The sequence below is a fragment of the Physella acuta genome, unplaced genomic scaffold, assembly GCF_028476545.2.
Source record: "Physella acuta isolate Inbredline_101_S28 unplaced genomic scaffold, ASM2847654v3 ptg000105l, whole genome shotgun sequence".
Taxonomy (NCBI): Eukaryota; Metazoa; Mollusca; class Gastropoda; family Physidae; genus Physella; species Physella acuta.
This window is the reverse complement of record NW_026731625.1, coordinates 579,582-596,399: the sequence shown is the minus strand read 5'-3', so window position 1 is coordinate 596,399 and position 16,818 is coordinate 579,582. Positions and strand designations below refer to the sequence as shown.

Below are 16,818 nucleotides of genomic sequence, written 5' to 3'. Positions count from 1 at the left end.
CAATGTTTTGACCAGGACCTACAACACCATCAGACCTGGAGTCTACATCCTCTACAGACACTCAGAACTTCCAGTTGCTGTAAGGGGACTTTACTCTTCTTACTTTAGTTACATTTACACGCTGACTCAACTTTTATATTGTTGGCTTTACTCTTCTTACTTTTGTTACATTTACACGCTGACTCAACTTTTATATTGTTGGCTTTACTCTTCTTACTTTTGTTACATTTACACGCTGACTCAACTTTTATATTGTTGGCTTTACTCTTCTTACTTTGGTTACATTTACACGCTGACTCAACTTTTATATTGTTGGCTTTACTCTTCTTACTTTGGTTACATTTACACGCTGACTCAACTTTTATATTGTTGGCTTTACTCTTCTTACTTTTGTTACATTTACATGCTGACTCAACTTTTATATTGTTGGCTACTATTGCATTGACTCATGCTGATTTTTCCACATTTTATTTTTCCAATTCTGTTGTTTGTTGTGTGTGCAGGTGCTAGTTAGATTCAAGCAATGTGCAGCCTATGGCACGTGCAACTGTGCAGTCACTGTCTACGCAGGTTACAACAAACTCACCCTCAGCACCTGCAATAAAAACGATTCCTTCATCTCCTTCACACCTGGCTCCACCGCACAAACTTTGGACCAGCTTCAGATGAGGATATTTAGTCAGCCAGACCTACAGACTTACTACGTAGGTTTTAACAAATATTTAGACAGTGAGACCTAAGTTTTAACAAATATTTAGACAGCCAGACCTACAGACTTACTATGTAGGTTTTAACACATATTTAGTCAGTCAGACCTACAGACTTACTATGTAGGTTTTAACAAATATTTAGACAGTGAGACCTAAGTTTTAACAAATATTTAGACAGCCAGACCTACAGACTTACTATGTAGGTTTTAACACATATTTAGTCAGTCAGACCTACAGACTTACTATGTAGGTTTTAACAAATATTTAGACAGTGAGACCTAAGTTTTAACAAATATTTAGACAGCCAGACCTACAGACTTACTATGTAGGTTTTAACAAATATTTAGTCAGCCAGACCTACAGACTTACTATGTAGGTTTTAACAAATATTTAGACAGCCAGACCTACAGACTTACTATGTAGGTTTTAACAAATATTTAGTCAGCCAGACCTACAGACTTACTATGTAGGTTTTAACAAATATTTAGTCAGCCAGACCTACAGACTTACTATGTAGGTTTTTACAAATATTTAGTCAGCCAGACCTACAGACTTACTATGTAGGTTTTAACAAATATTTAGACAGCCAGACCTACAGACTTACTATGTAGGTTTTAACAAATATTTAGTCAGCCAGACCTACAGACTTACTATGTAGGTTTTAACAAATATTTAGTCAGCCAGACCTACAGACTTACTATGTAGGTTTTAACAAATATTTAGTCAGCCAGACCTACAGACTTACTATGTAGGTTTTAACAAATATTTAGACAGTCAGACCTAGGTTTTAACAAATATTTAGTCAGCCTGACCTAGGTTTTAACAAATATTTAGTCAGTTAGACTTACAGACTAACTATGTAGGTTTTAACAAATATTTAGACAGTCAGACCTACAGACTTACTATGTAGGTTTTAACAAATATTTAGTCAGTCAGACCTATGTTTTAACAAATATTTAGTCAGCCAGACCTAGGTTTTAACAAATATTTAGTCAGCCTGACCTAGGTTTTAACAAATATTTAGTCAGCCTGACCTAGGTTTTAACAAATATTTAGACAGTCAAACCTAAGTTTTAACAAATATTTAGTCAGCCTGACCTAGGTTTTAACAAATATTTAGTCAGACCTAAGTTTTAACAAATATTTAGTCAGACCTAGGTTTTAACAAATATTTAGTCAGTCTGTCCTAGGTTTTAACAAATATTAATCCCTTTGACCTCAAGACCTACTATGTATGGACAGTCATTTGGCACTGACTAAAGTTATAGTTTATCTCCTTCTCCAATATTCAGGTGTATTTGGTTCTGACTAAAGTTATAGTTTATCTCCTTCTCCAATATTCCAGGTGTATTTGGTTCTGACTAAAGTTATAGTTTATTTCCTCCAATATTCCAGGTGTATTTGGTTCTGACTAAAGTTATAGTTAAGGTTACTGTTGAGGGAAGCTACTTGAATGTTTGGGTTACTCCTTCTGCTGAGAATTTTGGACTTACACAAGGTAAGTGTGATGCTTTCATTAATTACTTACACAAGGTAAGTGTGGTGCTTTCATTAATTACTTACACAAGGTAAGTGTGGTGCTTTCATTAATTGATATTTAAATCCTGTTCAATTAAACTCATTGTTTATTGGCTCTAGAATGTATAAGTGGTGTTTAACTGTGGAAATCTTTGTGTAGGTTTATGTGGCGTGTTTGATGGGGACAGATACAATGACCTGGAGAAACCTGATGGAACTATTTACAAAGTCTCTGAGAGTGACAATCAATACAGCGTTTTAACACCTGACTCCTTCAGTGAGCTATGGAAGGTGTAAGTACCTGTTAATGCAGTCTGAAAGGGTGAAAAGTAGTAGTCATTTGTTTAATTTGGTCATTCATTTGATTTGGTCATGCATCTGATTGGGTCATGCATCTGATTGGGTCATGCATCTGATTGGGTCATGCATTTGATTTGGTCATTCATTTGAGTTGGTCATTGATCTCATTTGTCCCATATTTCTTGTGTACAGGAACAGTGAGAGCCTTGAGAATATTTTGTCTCATTTGTCCAATATTTCTTGTGTACAGGAACAGTGAGAGCCTTGAGAATATTTACTCTCCTGGAGTCAAGATCTCAAACAGTTCAGTTCAAAGTTATTGTTCCGCATGGGTGAACACAAACAGTACAGTGACAAGTTGTGGTGTTCTAGAACCTTCAGCATTTTGTGGTGTTATAAGTGGTATGTTCTACATTTTGTGGTGTTATAAGTGGTATGTTCTATGTTTTGTGGTGTTATAAGTGGTATGTTCTATGTTTTGTGGTGTTATAAGTGGTATGTTCTATGTTTTGTGGTGTTATAAGTGGTATGTTCTATGTTTTGTGGTGTTATAAGTGGTATGTTCTATGTTTTGTGGTGTTATAAGTGGTATGTTCTATGTTTTGTGGTGTTATAAGTGGTATGTTCTATGTTTTGTGATGTTAGTGGTCAGTTGTACAATATGTATGACAAGAAGTGTGAGAACCAATCAGGAACCAATGAACTGATCAATTGATTGTCTGTGTAGGTGAGGATCTAAGTCCCAAGTTGCTGGAACTGGCCAAACAAGTTCAAAGTTCAGAGGGTAAGAGAAGGAAGAAGAGAGCTGTACCAGTTGACCTGAGTTCATCAGACAACACAACAATCAGGGTAGGCTGCACTTTCTAGGCTACTGGCTACTATAGCACATGCTGATGTTAGCTGGCTACTGGCTACTATAGCACATGCTAATGTTTGCTAGCTACTGGCTACTATAGCACATGCTGATGTTAGCTAGCTACTGGCTACTATAGCACATGCTGATGTTAGCTAGCTACTGGCTACTATAGCACATGCTGATGTTAGCTAACTACTGGCTACTATAGCACATGCTGATGTTTACTGGCTACTGGCTACTATAGCACATGCTGATGTTTACTGGCTACTGGCTACTATAGCACATGCTGATGTTAGCTGGCTACTATAGCACATGCTGATGTTAGCTAGCTACTGGCTACTATAGCACATGCTGATGTTAGCTGGCTACTGGCTACTATAGCACATGCTGATGTTTACTGGCTACTATAGCACATGCTGATGTTAGCTGGCTACTATAGCACATGCTGATGTTAGCTAGCTACTGGCTACTATAGCACATGCTGATGTTAGCTAACTACTGGCTACTATAGCACATGCTGATGTTAGCTAACTACTGGCTACTATAGCACATGCTGATGTTAGCTAGCTACTGGCTACTATAGCACATGCTGATGTTAGCTAGCTACTGGCTACTATAGCACATGCTGATGTTTACTGGCTACTATAGCACATGCTGATGTTTACTGGCTACTATAGCACATGCTGATGTTAGCTAGCTACTGGCTACTATAGCACATGCTGATGTTAGCTAGCTACTGGCTACTATAGCACATGCTGATGTTAGCTGGCTACTATAGCACATGCTGATGTTTACTGGCTACTATAGCACATGCTGATGTTAGCTAGCTACTGGCTACTATAGCACATGCTGATGTTAGCTAGCTACTGGCTACTATAGCACATGCTGATGTTAGCTAGCTACTGTCTACTATAGCACATGCTGATGTTAGCTGGCTACTATAGCACATGCTGATGTTAGCTAGCTACTGGCTACTATAGCACATGCTGATGTTAGCTAGCTACTGGCTACTATAGCACATGCTGATGTTTACTGGCTACTATAGCACATGCTGATGTTAGCTAGCTACTGGCTACTATAGCACATGCTGATGTTAGCTAGCTACTGGCTATTATAGCACATGCTGATGTTAGCTAGCTACTGGCTACTATAGCACATGCTGATGTTTACTGGCTACTATAGCACATGCTGATGTTAGCTAACTACTGGCTACTATAGCACATGCTGATGTTTACTGGCTACTGGCTACTATAGCACATGCTGATGTTTACTGGCTACTATAGCACATGCTGATGTTAGCTAGCTACTGGCTACTATAGCACATGCTGATGTTAGCTGGCTACTGGCTACTATAGCACATGCTGATGTTTACTGGCTACTATAGCACATGCTGATGTTTACTGGCTACTATAGCAGATGCTGATGTTAGCTAGCTACTGGCTACTATAGCACATGCTGATGTTTACTGGCTACTATAGCACATGCTGATGTTAGCTGGCTACTATAGCACATGCTGATGTTAGCTAGCTACTGGCTACTATAGCACATGCTGATGTTAGCTAGCTACTGGCTACTATAGCACATGCTGATGTTAGCTAACTACTGGCTACTATAGCACATGCTGATGTTAGCTAACTACTGGCTACTATAGCACATGCTGATGTTAGCTATCTACTGGCTACTATAGCACATGCTGATGTTAGCTAGCTACTGGCTACTATAGCACATGCTGATGTTTACTGGCTACTATAGCACATGCTGATGTTAGCTAGCTACTGGCTACTATAGCACATGCTGATGTTAGCTGGCTACTATAGCACATGCTGATGTTTACTGGCTACTATAGCACATGCTGATGTTAGCTAGCTACTGGCTACTATAGCACATGCTGATGTTTACTGGCTACTATAGCACATGCTGATGTTAGCTAACTACTGGCTACTATAGCACATGCTGATGTTTACTGGCTACTGGCTACTATAGCACATGCTGATGTTAGCTAGCTACTGGCTACTATAGCACATGCTGATGTTAGCTAGCTACTGGCTACTATAGCACATGCTGATGTTAGCTAGCTACTGGCTACTATAGCACATGCTGATGTTAGCTAACTACTGGCTACTATAGCACATGCTGATGTTTACTGGCTACTGGCTACTATAGCACATGCTGATGTTAGCTAACTACTGGCTACTATAGCACATGCTGATGTTAGCTAGCTACTGGCTACTATAGCACATGCTGATGTTAGCTGGCTACTATAGCACATGCTGATGTTAGCTGGCTACTATAGCACATGCTGATGTTAGCTAACTACTGGCTACTATAGCACATGCTGATGTTAGCTAGCTACTGGCTACTATAGCACATGCTGATGTTAGCAAACTACTGGCTACTATAGCACATGCTGATGTTTACTGGCTACTGGCTACTATAGCACATGCTGATGTTAGCTAGCTACTGGCTACTATAGCACATGCTGATGTTAGCTAGCTACTGGCTACTATAGCACATGCTGATGTTAGCTAGCTACTGGCTACTATAGCACATGCTGATGTTAGCTAGCTACTGGCTACTATAGCACATGCTGATGTTAGCTAGCTACTGGCTACTATAGCACATGCTGATGTTAGCTAGCTACTGGCTACTATAGCACATGCTGATGTTAGCTAGCTACTGGCTATTATAGCACATGCTGATGTTTACTGGCGACTATAGCACATGCTGATGTTTACTGGCTACTATAGCACATGCTGATGTTAGCTAGCTACTGGCTACTATAGCACATGCTGATGTTAGCTAGCTACTGGCTACTATAGCACATGCTGATGTTTACTGGCTACTATAGCACATGCTGATGTTTACTGGCTACTATAGCACATGCTGATGTTAGCTAGCTACTGGCTACTATAGCACATGCTGATGTTAGCTAGCTACTGGCTACTATAGCACATGCTGATGTTAGCTAGCTACTGGCTACTATAGCACATGCTGATGTTAGCTAACTACTGGCTACTATAGCACATGCTGATGTTAGCTATCTACTGGCTACTATAGCACATGCTGATGTTAGCTGGCTACTATAGCACATGCTGATGTTAGCTAGCTACTGGCTACTATAGCACATGCTGATGTTAGCTAGCTACTGGCTACTATAGCACATGCTGATGTTAGCTAGCTACTGGCTACTATAGCACATGCTGATGTTAGCTAGCTACTGGCTACTATAGCACATGCTGATGTTAGCTGGCTACTGGCTACTATAGCACATGCTGATGTTTACTGGCTACTATAGCACATGCTGATGTTTACTGGCTACTATAGCACATGCTGATGTTAGCTATCTACTGGCTACTATAGCACATGCTGATGTTAGCTAGCTACTGGCTACTATAGCACATGCTGATGTTTACTGGCTACTATAGCACATGCTGATGTTAGCTAGCTACTGGCTACTATAGCACATGCTGATGTTAGCTAGCTACTGGCTACTATAGCACATGCTGATGTTAGCTGGCTACTATAGCACATGCTGATGTTAGCTAGCTACTGGCTACTATAGCACATGCTGATGTTAGCTAACTACTGGCTACTATAGCACATGCTGATGTTTACTGGTTACTGGCTACTATAGCACATGCTGATGTTAGCTAGCTACTGCTCATTCTCGTCTGTTTGTGCATGACCTTGAGCCTAACTACTGTGCATGACCTTGAGTCTAACCAGTAGCGTAGCAAGGGGGTGCGGGGGGGACATATATCCCCGGGTGCAAACCTTAGGGGGCGCCAAAATGGGTTGGAAAAATAAATTGAGGGGGGTGCAAATCGAAAGTTTGAGGGGGGGGGGTGCAAATCGAAAGTTTGAGGGATGGTGCAAATCGAAATCTTGAGGGAGGGGGTGTAAATCGAAAAGTTTGTCCCCAGGCGCTGAGAAGGGTCGCTACGCCTCTGAGTCTATCTACTGTACATGAGCTTGAACTACTTCTTTTATTCTAGGAATCGGGTTGGCCTACACCCAGTGGTTGGACCTTAGATAAAGCAACAGATTTTTGTCTGGACAATTTATTCAACCAACCCCTGCAGGCCTGTAAGGAAGCAATTCTTTCACTGGACAACACATTGAGTGCCTTAAACCTGGAGGATCCAGTCAAAATCTGCATCGATGACATACGGGTAAGGAAAATCTATTATTCAATGGCTTGAATGTGGCCATGAAGGAATTTGGCCATGAAGGTATGTGGCCATGAGAATGTGGCCATGAGAATGTGGCCATGAGAATGTGGCCATGAGAATGTGGCCATGAGAATGTGGCCATGAGAATGCGGCCATGAGAATGCGGCCATGAGAATGTGGCCATGAGAATGTGGCCATGAGAATGTGGCCATGAGAATGTGGCCATGAGAATGTGGCCATGAGAATGCGGCCATGAGAATGTGGCCATGAGAATGTGGCCATGAGAATGTGGCCATGAGAATGTGGCCATGAGAATGTGGCCATGAGAATGCGGCCATGAGAATGTGGCCATGAGAATGTGGCCATGAGAATGTGGCCATGAGAATGTGGCCATGAGAATGCGGCCATGAGAATGTGGCCATGAGAATGCGGCCATGAGAATGTGGCCATGAGAATGCGGCCATGAGAATGTGGCCATGAGAATGTGGCCATGAGAATGCGGCCATGTGAATGTGGCCATGAGAATGCGGCCATGAGAATGCGGCCATGAGAATGCGGCCATGAGAATGTGGCCATGAGAATGTGGCCATGAGAATGTGGCCATGAGAATGTGGCCATGAGAATGTGGCCATGAGAATGCGGCCATGAGAATGTGGCCATGAGAATGTGGCCATGAGAATGCGGCCATGAGAATGCGGCCATGAGAATGTGGCCATGAGAATGTGGCCATGAGAATGTGGCCATGAGAATGCGGCCATGAAAATGCGGCCATGAAAATGCGGCCATGAAAATGTGGCCATGAGAATGGATACAGAAATATGTTTGTGATTCCAGCTGTCAGACAGCACAGATTGGTTTGTGGGATCTCAGAACTTTGCCACCCAGCTGTGCATCCAGGAGTTGAACCACAACCCCCTGTACCAGAGAAACAAAACTTCCAGCGACCTTGCCATTGCCTTCATGGACTTGACCTGTGTGCCCTTTAATTGTAGCGGCCATGGAAAATGTAGCCGAGGTAAATTTTTTTCTCCACCTGTCACAGCTCTACTCTTGACAAAATAAAATGTATTGGTACATTAATAGAAACACCTCCCCCACACAAATAAAACAATGGCATGTAATGAATGACCCCTCCCCAAATAAAACAATGACATGTAATGAATGACTCCCCCCCCTCCAAATAAAACAACGACATGTAATGAATGACCCCCCCCCCCCTCAAATAAAACAGTGACATATAATGAATGACCCCTCCCCCCAAATAAATCAATGACGTATAATGAATGACCCCCCCTAAATAAAACAGTGACATGTAATGAATGACCCCCCCCCCCAAATAAAACAATGACATGTAATGAATGACCCCCCCCCAAATAAAACAATGTAATAAATGACCTCTCCCCCACAGGTCAGTGTATGTGTGACAGTGAGTATGTGGGGAGTGGCTGTGAGCTGCCCATCAGTCAGCTGGGTGTCCCCACACTTATTGACCCACACGAAGGGTTTGAGATGTGTGAAATTGGAGACCACTCAGAGTGCGCGACCGTGTTTCTGCTGGGCAAAAATTTTGTCAACTCCCATCTTCTGACTTGTCACATTAAGGAGGCTGATGTAAGTTGTTCTTACATTACAAACTTGTCACATTAAGGAGGCTGATGTAAGTTGTTCTTACATTACAAACTTGTCACATTAAGGAGGCTGATGTAAGTTGTTCTTACATTACAAACTTGTCACATTAAGGAGGCTGATGTAAGTTGTTCTTACATTACAAACTTGTCACATTAAGGAGGCTGATGTAAGTTGTTCTTACATTACAAACTTGTCACATTAAGGAGGCTGATGTAAGTTGTTCTTACATTACAAACTTGTCACATTAAGGAGGCTGATGTAAGTTGTTCTTACATTACAAACTTGTCACATTAAGGAGGCTGATGTAAGTTCTTACATTACAAACTTGTCACATTAAGGAGGCTGATGTTAGTTGTTCTTACATTACAAACTTGTCACATTAAGGAGGCTGATGTAAGTTGTTCTTACATTACAAACTTGTCACATTAAGGAGGCTGATGTAAGTTGTTCTTACATTACAAACTTGTCACATTAAGGAGGCTGATGTAAGTTGTTCTTACATTACAAACTTGTCACATTAAGGAGGCTGATGTAAGTTGTTCTTACATTACAAACTTGTCACATTAAGGAGGCTGATGTAAGTTGTTCTTACATTACAAACTTGTCACATTAAGGAGGCTGATGTAAGTTGTTCTTACATTACAAACTTGTCACATTAAGGAGGCTGATGTAAGTTGTTCTTACATTACAAACTTGTCACATTAAGGAGGCTGATGTAAGTTGTTCTTACATTACAAACTTGTCACATTAAGGAGGCTGATGTAAGTTGTTCTTACATTACAAACTTGTCACATTAAGGAGGCTGATGTAAGTTGTTCTTACATTACAAACTTGTCACATTAAGGAGGCTGATGTAAGTTGTTCTTACATTACAAACTTGTCACATTAAGGAGGCTGATGTAAGTTGTTCTTACATTACAAACTTGTCACATTAAGGAGGCTGATGTTAGTTGTTCTTACAATACAAACTTGTCACATTAAGGAGGCTGATGTAAGTTGTTCTTACATTACAAACTTGTCACGTAGTTACCTATACCATTTCACACAATCACATATACTCAATCTGTTGTTACTAATAAAAGAATCTATTTTTAGTTCACTGAACATGGGCTGGAATCTTCTAGTAAAACCAGCACAGTACGAGGTGAGCTGCTGGGTACTAATGTGGTCAGGTGTGATCTAGGCATCAAAAGTAGCATCAAGAGGGCCTTGATGATTTCTGTCAGCAATGATGGGCTGCACCCAGACACCAACTATCAACTGTTTCTGGCCTACGACCCAGCCTGTTATTCCTGCGACTTTTATTCATGTATCAAAAATGTAAGTTTTTCTTTAGACATTTTGCTAAACCCATTTGCTGTTGATATTTTTCTATTCCCAATGACTGTTCTACAAGCTATAGACATTCTATAGACATTCTCTTTACATTTTTCTTGATATTTCTTTATATTGACTATTTCTATGGAATTTTCTAGAAATTTTTCTGAGGACATTTTTATAAACATTTTTTTATTGCACAGTACTCTCATTTTTCATTACACATTTTTATACAGACAATTTTTTACGGCTATTTTTCAAAATACAATTTCTATAGGCCTTTTAACTTTTAATTTGAATATTTTTCTTTACATTTTTAAAAATATTTTCCTCCTTATATTTCTCTATTAATATTTTTTCCTTGAACATGTTGCTTTAGAAATTTTCCTATCGATAAAATTTTAGATGTTTTCTTGAGATTTTATAGAAAGTTTGCATGCACATTTTACCATAGACATTTCTATTGTCATTTGTCTATGGACATCTTTCCATTTTTAGTCATCTGACTAAATGTAACATGTCAACTAACACAATGTTTGAACTTGTCATCTAGCTAAATGTAACATGTCACCTAACACAATGTTTGAACTTGTCATCTAGCTAAATGTAACATGTCAACTAACACAATGTTTGAACTTGTCATCTGACTAAATGTAACATGTCACCTAACACAATGTTTGAACTTGTCATCTAACTAAATGTAACATGTCAACTAACACAGTGTTTGAACTTGTCATCTAACTAAATGTAACATGTCACCTAACACAATGTTTGAACTTGTCATCTAACTAAATGTAACATGTCAACTAACACAATGTTTGAACTTGTCATCTAACTAAATGTAACATGTCACCTAACACAGTGTTTGAACTTGTCATCTAACTAAATGTAACATGTCACCTAACACAATGTTTGAACTTGTCATCTAACTAAATGTAACATGTCAACTAACACAATGTTTGAACTTGTCATCTAACTAAATGTAACATGTCAACTAACACAATGTTTGAACTTGTCATCTAACTAAATGTAACATGTCACCTAACACAGTGTTTGAACTTGTCATCTAACTAAATGTAACATGTCAACTAACACAATGTTTGAACTTGTCATCTAACTAAATGTAACATGTCACCTAACACAATGTTTGAACTTGTCATCTAACTAAATGTAACATGTCACCTAACACAGTGTTTGAACTTGTCATCTAACTAAATGTAACATGTCAACTAACACAATGTTTGAACTTGTCATCTAACTAAATGTAACATGTCACCTAACACAATGTTTGAACTTGTGATCTAACTAAATGTAACATGTCAACTAACACAATGTTTGAACTTGTCATCTAACTAAATGTAACATGTCACCTAACACAGTGTTTGAACTTGTCATCTAACTAAATGTAACATGTCAACTAACACAATGTTTGAACTTGTCATCTAACTAAATGTAACATGTCAACTAACACAATGTTTGAACTTGTCATCTAACTAAATGTAACATGTCAACTAACACAATGTTTGAACTTGTCATCTAACTAAATGTAACATGTCACCTAACACAATGTTTGAACTTGTCATCTAACTAAATGTAACATGTCACCTAACACAGTGTTTGAACTTGTCATCTAACTAAATGTAACATGTCAACTAACACAATGTTTGAACTTGTCATCTAACTAAATGTAACATGTCAACTAAAACAATGTTTGAACTTGTCATCTAACTAAATGTAACATGTCAACTAACACAATGTTTGAACTTGTCATCTAACTAAGTGTAACATGTCAACTAACACAATGTTTGAACTTGTCATCTAACTAAATGTAACATGTCACCTAACACAATGTTTGAACTTGTCATCTGACAGAATGATGTCTGTTTTATTGGCACCAAATGTATGCCGCAAGGAGAGACGTCTATTTACAATGAATGTCAGTATTGTGACCTCAAGACTCCATACAAGTGGTCCATCAAAACAGGTAGGGGTCTGTAGGGTCCATTAGAACACTTGTTTATTTAACCCTCCACCACCTGAGAATCCTATGTGCTGATGTTGTTTATTTAACCCTCAACCACCTGAGAATCTTATGAGCTAATGTTGTTTATTTAACCCTCCATCACCTGAGAATCTTATATGCTGATGTTGTTTATTTAACCCTCCATCACCTGAGAATCTTATGTGCTGATGTTGTTTATTTAACCCTCCATCACCTGAGAATCTTATGTGCTGATGTTGTTTATTTAACCCTCCATCACCTGAGAATCTTATGTGCTGATGTTGTTTATTTAACCCTCCATCACCTGAGAATCTTATGTGCTGATGTTGTTTATTTAACCCTCCACACACTACTGGAGAATCTTGTGTGCTGATGTTGTTTATTATTCCCCAGAGATGGAAGGCTGTAAAGATGAAGCTCCAGCAGATGACGCCAGTGACGGCATGTCAGTGACAACCACAGCTCTTATTGCCAGTGGCATCACCTTGTTAGGTCTGCTCATCCTCTTGGTCATTGGACTCTTTGTCTATGTCAAAAGGTAAAAAACTCAGCACGGCAGAGTGCTGCAGATTTTTCTTTGGTCCTATCTATAAATTGGTACCAAGGCAAGAAGCTAACATAGGCCATTGCTGTATGGCTGGGGTCTGTGATCCATTGTATGTTTTATTGTATGTTGTTTTATGTTTTATTGTATGTTGTTTTATGTTTTATTGTATGTTGTTTTATGTTTTATTGTATGTTGTTTTATACCTGTATGGTTGGGGTCTGTGATCTATTGTATGTTTTATTGTATGTTGTTTTATTGTATGTTATTTTATGTTTTATTGTATGTTATTTTATGTTTTATTGTATGTTATTTTATGTTTTATTGTATGTTGTTTTATGTTTTATTGTATGTTGTTGTATGTTTTATTGTATGTTGTTGTATGTTTTATTGTATGTTGTTGTATGTTTTATTGTATGTTGTTTTATACCATTCAGACGTGAAGCATTCAGGAGACGTCAGAGTCAGGGGATGATGCATCACCATGACAACCAAGCTTATCAAGACAACCCACCCTTCTATGGTCAACCAATTTTAGCACATGACACTAAACAAGGCTTGAGCAACAATTTCCTCACAAGCAACCAATCAGGTGCAGCCTAATGACCATGTGACTTACAAGTTAACCATTTGTCTTGAAGTTTACATAGATTAGAAGCTAATTAAAATAGTTTTCTCCTTTAAGATTTACATTTTCTTTCTGTAGTTACTTCTATTTTCACTACCCCAGCAAAAAACAATAAATTTGCTTAAGTTAATAGATCTAAGTTTTTTAAAACATGTCAACTATTCTTTAGTGTTGTTACAAAACTTAAGGCTCCAATGGGACAGAGAACTGTTTAGAACATTGCCTTATAAAATAATGATGGAAAAGAAGTGTTGACAGTTTCATGCTTTCTAGTAGATCTAAATAGTATACATTTTCCCATGCCACTAGTGCCTTTCTTAATTTTATAAATTTTGTTGTGACTTCTTGATTTCTAATTTTTACATGATTCTCTGCCTTGTGATATCTAAATTTTAAAAAATGTTTTTCTGCTGTTTTAGATCTAATACCTTTTTGCACACCCTTGTTGAAATAAAATGTTGCATCACTTATCATTGTATTTTTTTATCTCTTGTGTTGGTCAAAGTTGTGATTTTGTCAAGTATGTTGGTTAGTGTGGTGATTTTGTCAAATGTGTAGGTCAGTGTGGTGATTTTGTCAAATGTGGTCAGTGTGGTGATTTTGTCAAGTGTGTTGGTCAGTGTGGTGATTTTGTCAAGTATGTTGGTTAGTGTGGTGATTTTGTCAAGTATGTTGGTTAGTGTGGTGATTTTGGCAAATGTGTAGGTCAGCTAATGATTGTCAAGTCTAAACAAATTTTTAAAAAAATTCATAAAAAACATTTTAATAACAAGCTTGTATGTAATAATGCACTAAAAAGTAGAAAATAAATTACACACTACTATTTAAATAACTATAAAGAAAAGCGTAGGCCACTTAAGTATTTATTGGATGACTTTACTAATATTTAGGAAGTGACCCACGCTTTTCTTTATAGTTATTTAAATAGTAGTGTATAATTTATTTTCTCCCTTTAGTGCATTATTACATAAATGCTTGTTATTAAAACGTTTTTTATGAATTTTAAAAAAATATTTTACATGTTTTTATTTACAATAGAGTAAAAACCATTGCGCACATATTGAACGTGAAGACGCATGTCTAATAGCGCAGAGTATTTGGATGAGACTGCCTACTAATTTGGTCAAAATTTTAATTAATTCATAAAAAATTAATTAGGCAACCAATTAAGTCAAATTTAATGTCATGTTGCATTGTCTTCATGTCTTGCCCCACGTACCAACTACAACCTGTATCTGTCAGTTAGAAGTGTCCGAAATTTCGCTCGGGTGTTTTGATCTAGACAGACAGAGGAAGTGAGTTAAATAAAAGCTTGTAAAAAAAAAAAAATTTTTGTCCGAAGTTGATTATATATTTTTTTTTAATTTCACATAAATAGACATCTCATCTATTGACATCCATTACAGACACATTTTACATTAGCAGATTCATTTATTTTCACACAACTGAAAATATTGAATAAGTAACAGACATGACATTTCAATGAAAGTATGGCAGAATCAAAATTCTAGGCTTTCAAGATGAACAAATGAATAACGTCAATTCAACCAAAACATTGTTTCTGGAGAATCTTTTGACAAGCATGATAACAATTAGTACTAAAAACTTTCAAATATTTGACAGCTTCATATTTCTGATCCTGCATTTCTCTTTTTAAACTAAGCACTGGCCATAAAGAAATGAAACCTTGGGGATGAGTTCCCATTCTGGCACCCCCCCCCCCCCCCCCCTTCCCATAGATAACTGGTTCAGCCATCAAATATTGACAACTGTTACATCAAAGTTACATGGAAGAAAGAAGCTCTAACAGTGTTGAATTATTATGTTACATCAAAGTTACATGGAAGTGAGAACATCTAGCACTGTTGAATTATGTTTCATTTTAGTATATCTAGGAAAAGAACAATGGTTGAAATAGTGGATTTATTCTGTAGGAAACTGACTTAGAGATTTAACAAGAAAAAAAACATGTTCTGTTCATGGTGTCTACTGTTGTCATACAGGGGTCAAGTGTAGTCCTACAGGGGTCTAGTGTTGCCCTACAGGGGTCTAGTGTTGTCATACAGGGGTCAAGTGTAGTCCTACAGGGGTCTAGTGTTGTCCTACAGGGGTCTACTGTTGTCCTACAGGGGTCTACTGTTGTCCTGCAGGGGTCTAGTGTTGTCCTACAGGGGTCAAGTGATGTCCTACAGGGGTCTAGTGTAGTCCTACAGGGGTCTAGTGTTGTCCTACAGGGGTCTAGTGTTGTCCTACAGGGGTCTAGTGTTGCCCTACAGGGGTCTAGTGTAGTCCTACAAGGCACCGTTTAGTGGAATGCTTGTCACAATGTTCTAATGGCCATGGGAAAGATGGGAGGTGCAGACAAAAGATGGACTACTATCTACCACAAAGCCCACAACCACATTCTACAACACTACCGTGATTCCCACCCATCTAGTCAGGTGCATCATCTCACCTCACAGAATCTCAAACGACCTCACCTCACAGAATCTCAAGCAATATTTGTACAACAAAACATATTTTGAGATCCTAGTTCTATAAGTGGATTGAATTTGTCAGGGCATGCAAAAAAAAAAATGACAAGTCTTAAGAAATGACCAGTAGTTTTAAAATCTGAGCAGAATGAAAACCAGGTCAATGACCTTGGTCTATACAATAATGTCCAGCATCAAGAAATGTTTGCTAACACCTGACCAGAGCAAGCACTAGGCTAGATCTGGCCAGTCATTTGAAGCAAGCACTAGCGCAGGGAACAAGGTCAACTCCAGAACCAACACCTGCCCTAGCATGGATGTGTAACATCATCAGCTGGCCAGTACATCCTTCAACTACATCATCAGCTGGCCAGTACATCCAACATATGAGGCTGTAAGCATGTTGTTAATAAAAGAGCACTTCCATTCAGCACAAATGACATGAGAACACATCTATTCAGCACAAATGACATGAGAACACTTCTATTCAGCACAAATGACATGAGAACACTTCTATTCAGCACAAATGACATGAGAACACATCTATTCAGCACAAATGACATGAGAACACTTCTATTCAGCACAAATGACATGAGAACACTTCTATTCAGCACAAATGACATGAGAACACATCTATTCAGCACAAATGACATGAGAACACTTCTATT

At 38.4% G+C, this 16,818-nt stretch overlaps 1 protein-coding gene across 5 annotated transcripts in view; it reads left to right on the top strand.

Annotated features, from left to right (window-relative positions):
* The window catches only part of LOC131932817 (uncharacterized), an 86,765-nt gene extending 72,619 nt beyond the window's left edge, over positions 1–14,146 (top strand). For 4 of the 5 annotated variants that reach the window (XM_059289733.1, XM_059289740.1, XM_059289726.1 and 1 more), the window contains 13 exons: positions 16–79; positions 504–704; positions 2,106–2,208; positions 2,389–2,521; positions 2,779–2,930; positions 3,256–3,377; positions 7,380–7,556; positions 8,391–8,571; positions 8,965–9,167; positions 10,281–10,505; positions 12,375–12,486; positions 12,898–13,042; positions 13,486–14,146. In XM_059289733.1, the coding sequence (XP_059145716.1) occupies positions 16–79; positions 504–704; positions 2,106–2,208; positions 2,389–2,521; positions 2,779–2,930; positions 3,256–3,377; positions 7,380–7,556; positions 8,391–8,571; positions 8,965–9,167; positions 10,281–10,505; positions 12,375–12,486; positions 12,898–13,042; positions 13,486–13,651 (1,984 nt within the window). In that variant the 3' untranslated portion in view covers positions 13,652–14,146. The other variant, XM_059289749.1, reaches the window with a different exon arrangement.
* The last annotated feature ends 2,672 nt before the right edge of the window (positions 14,147–16,818 follow it).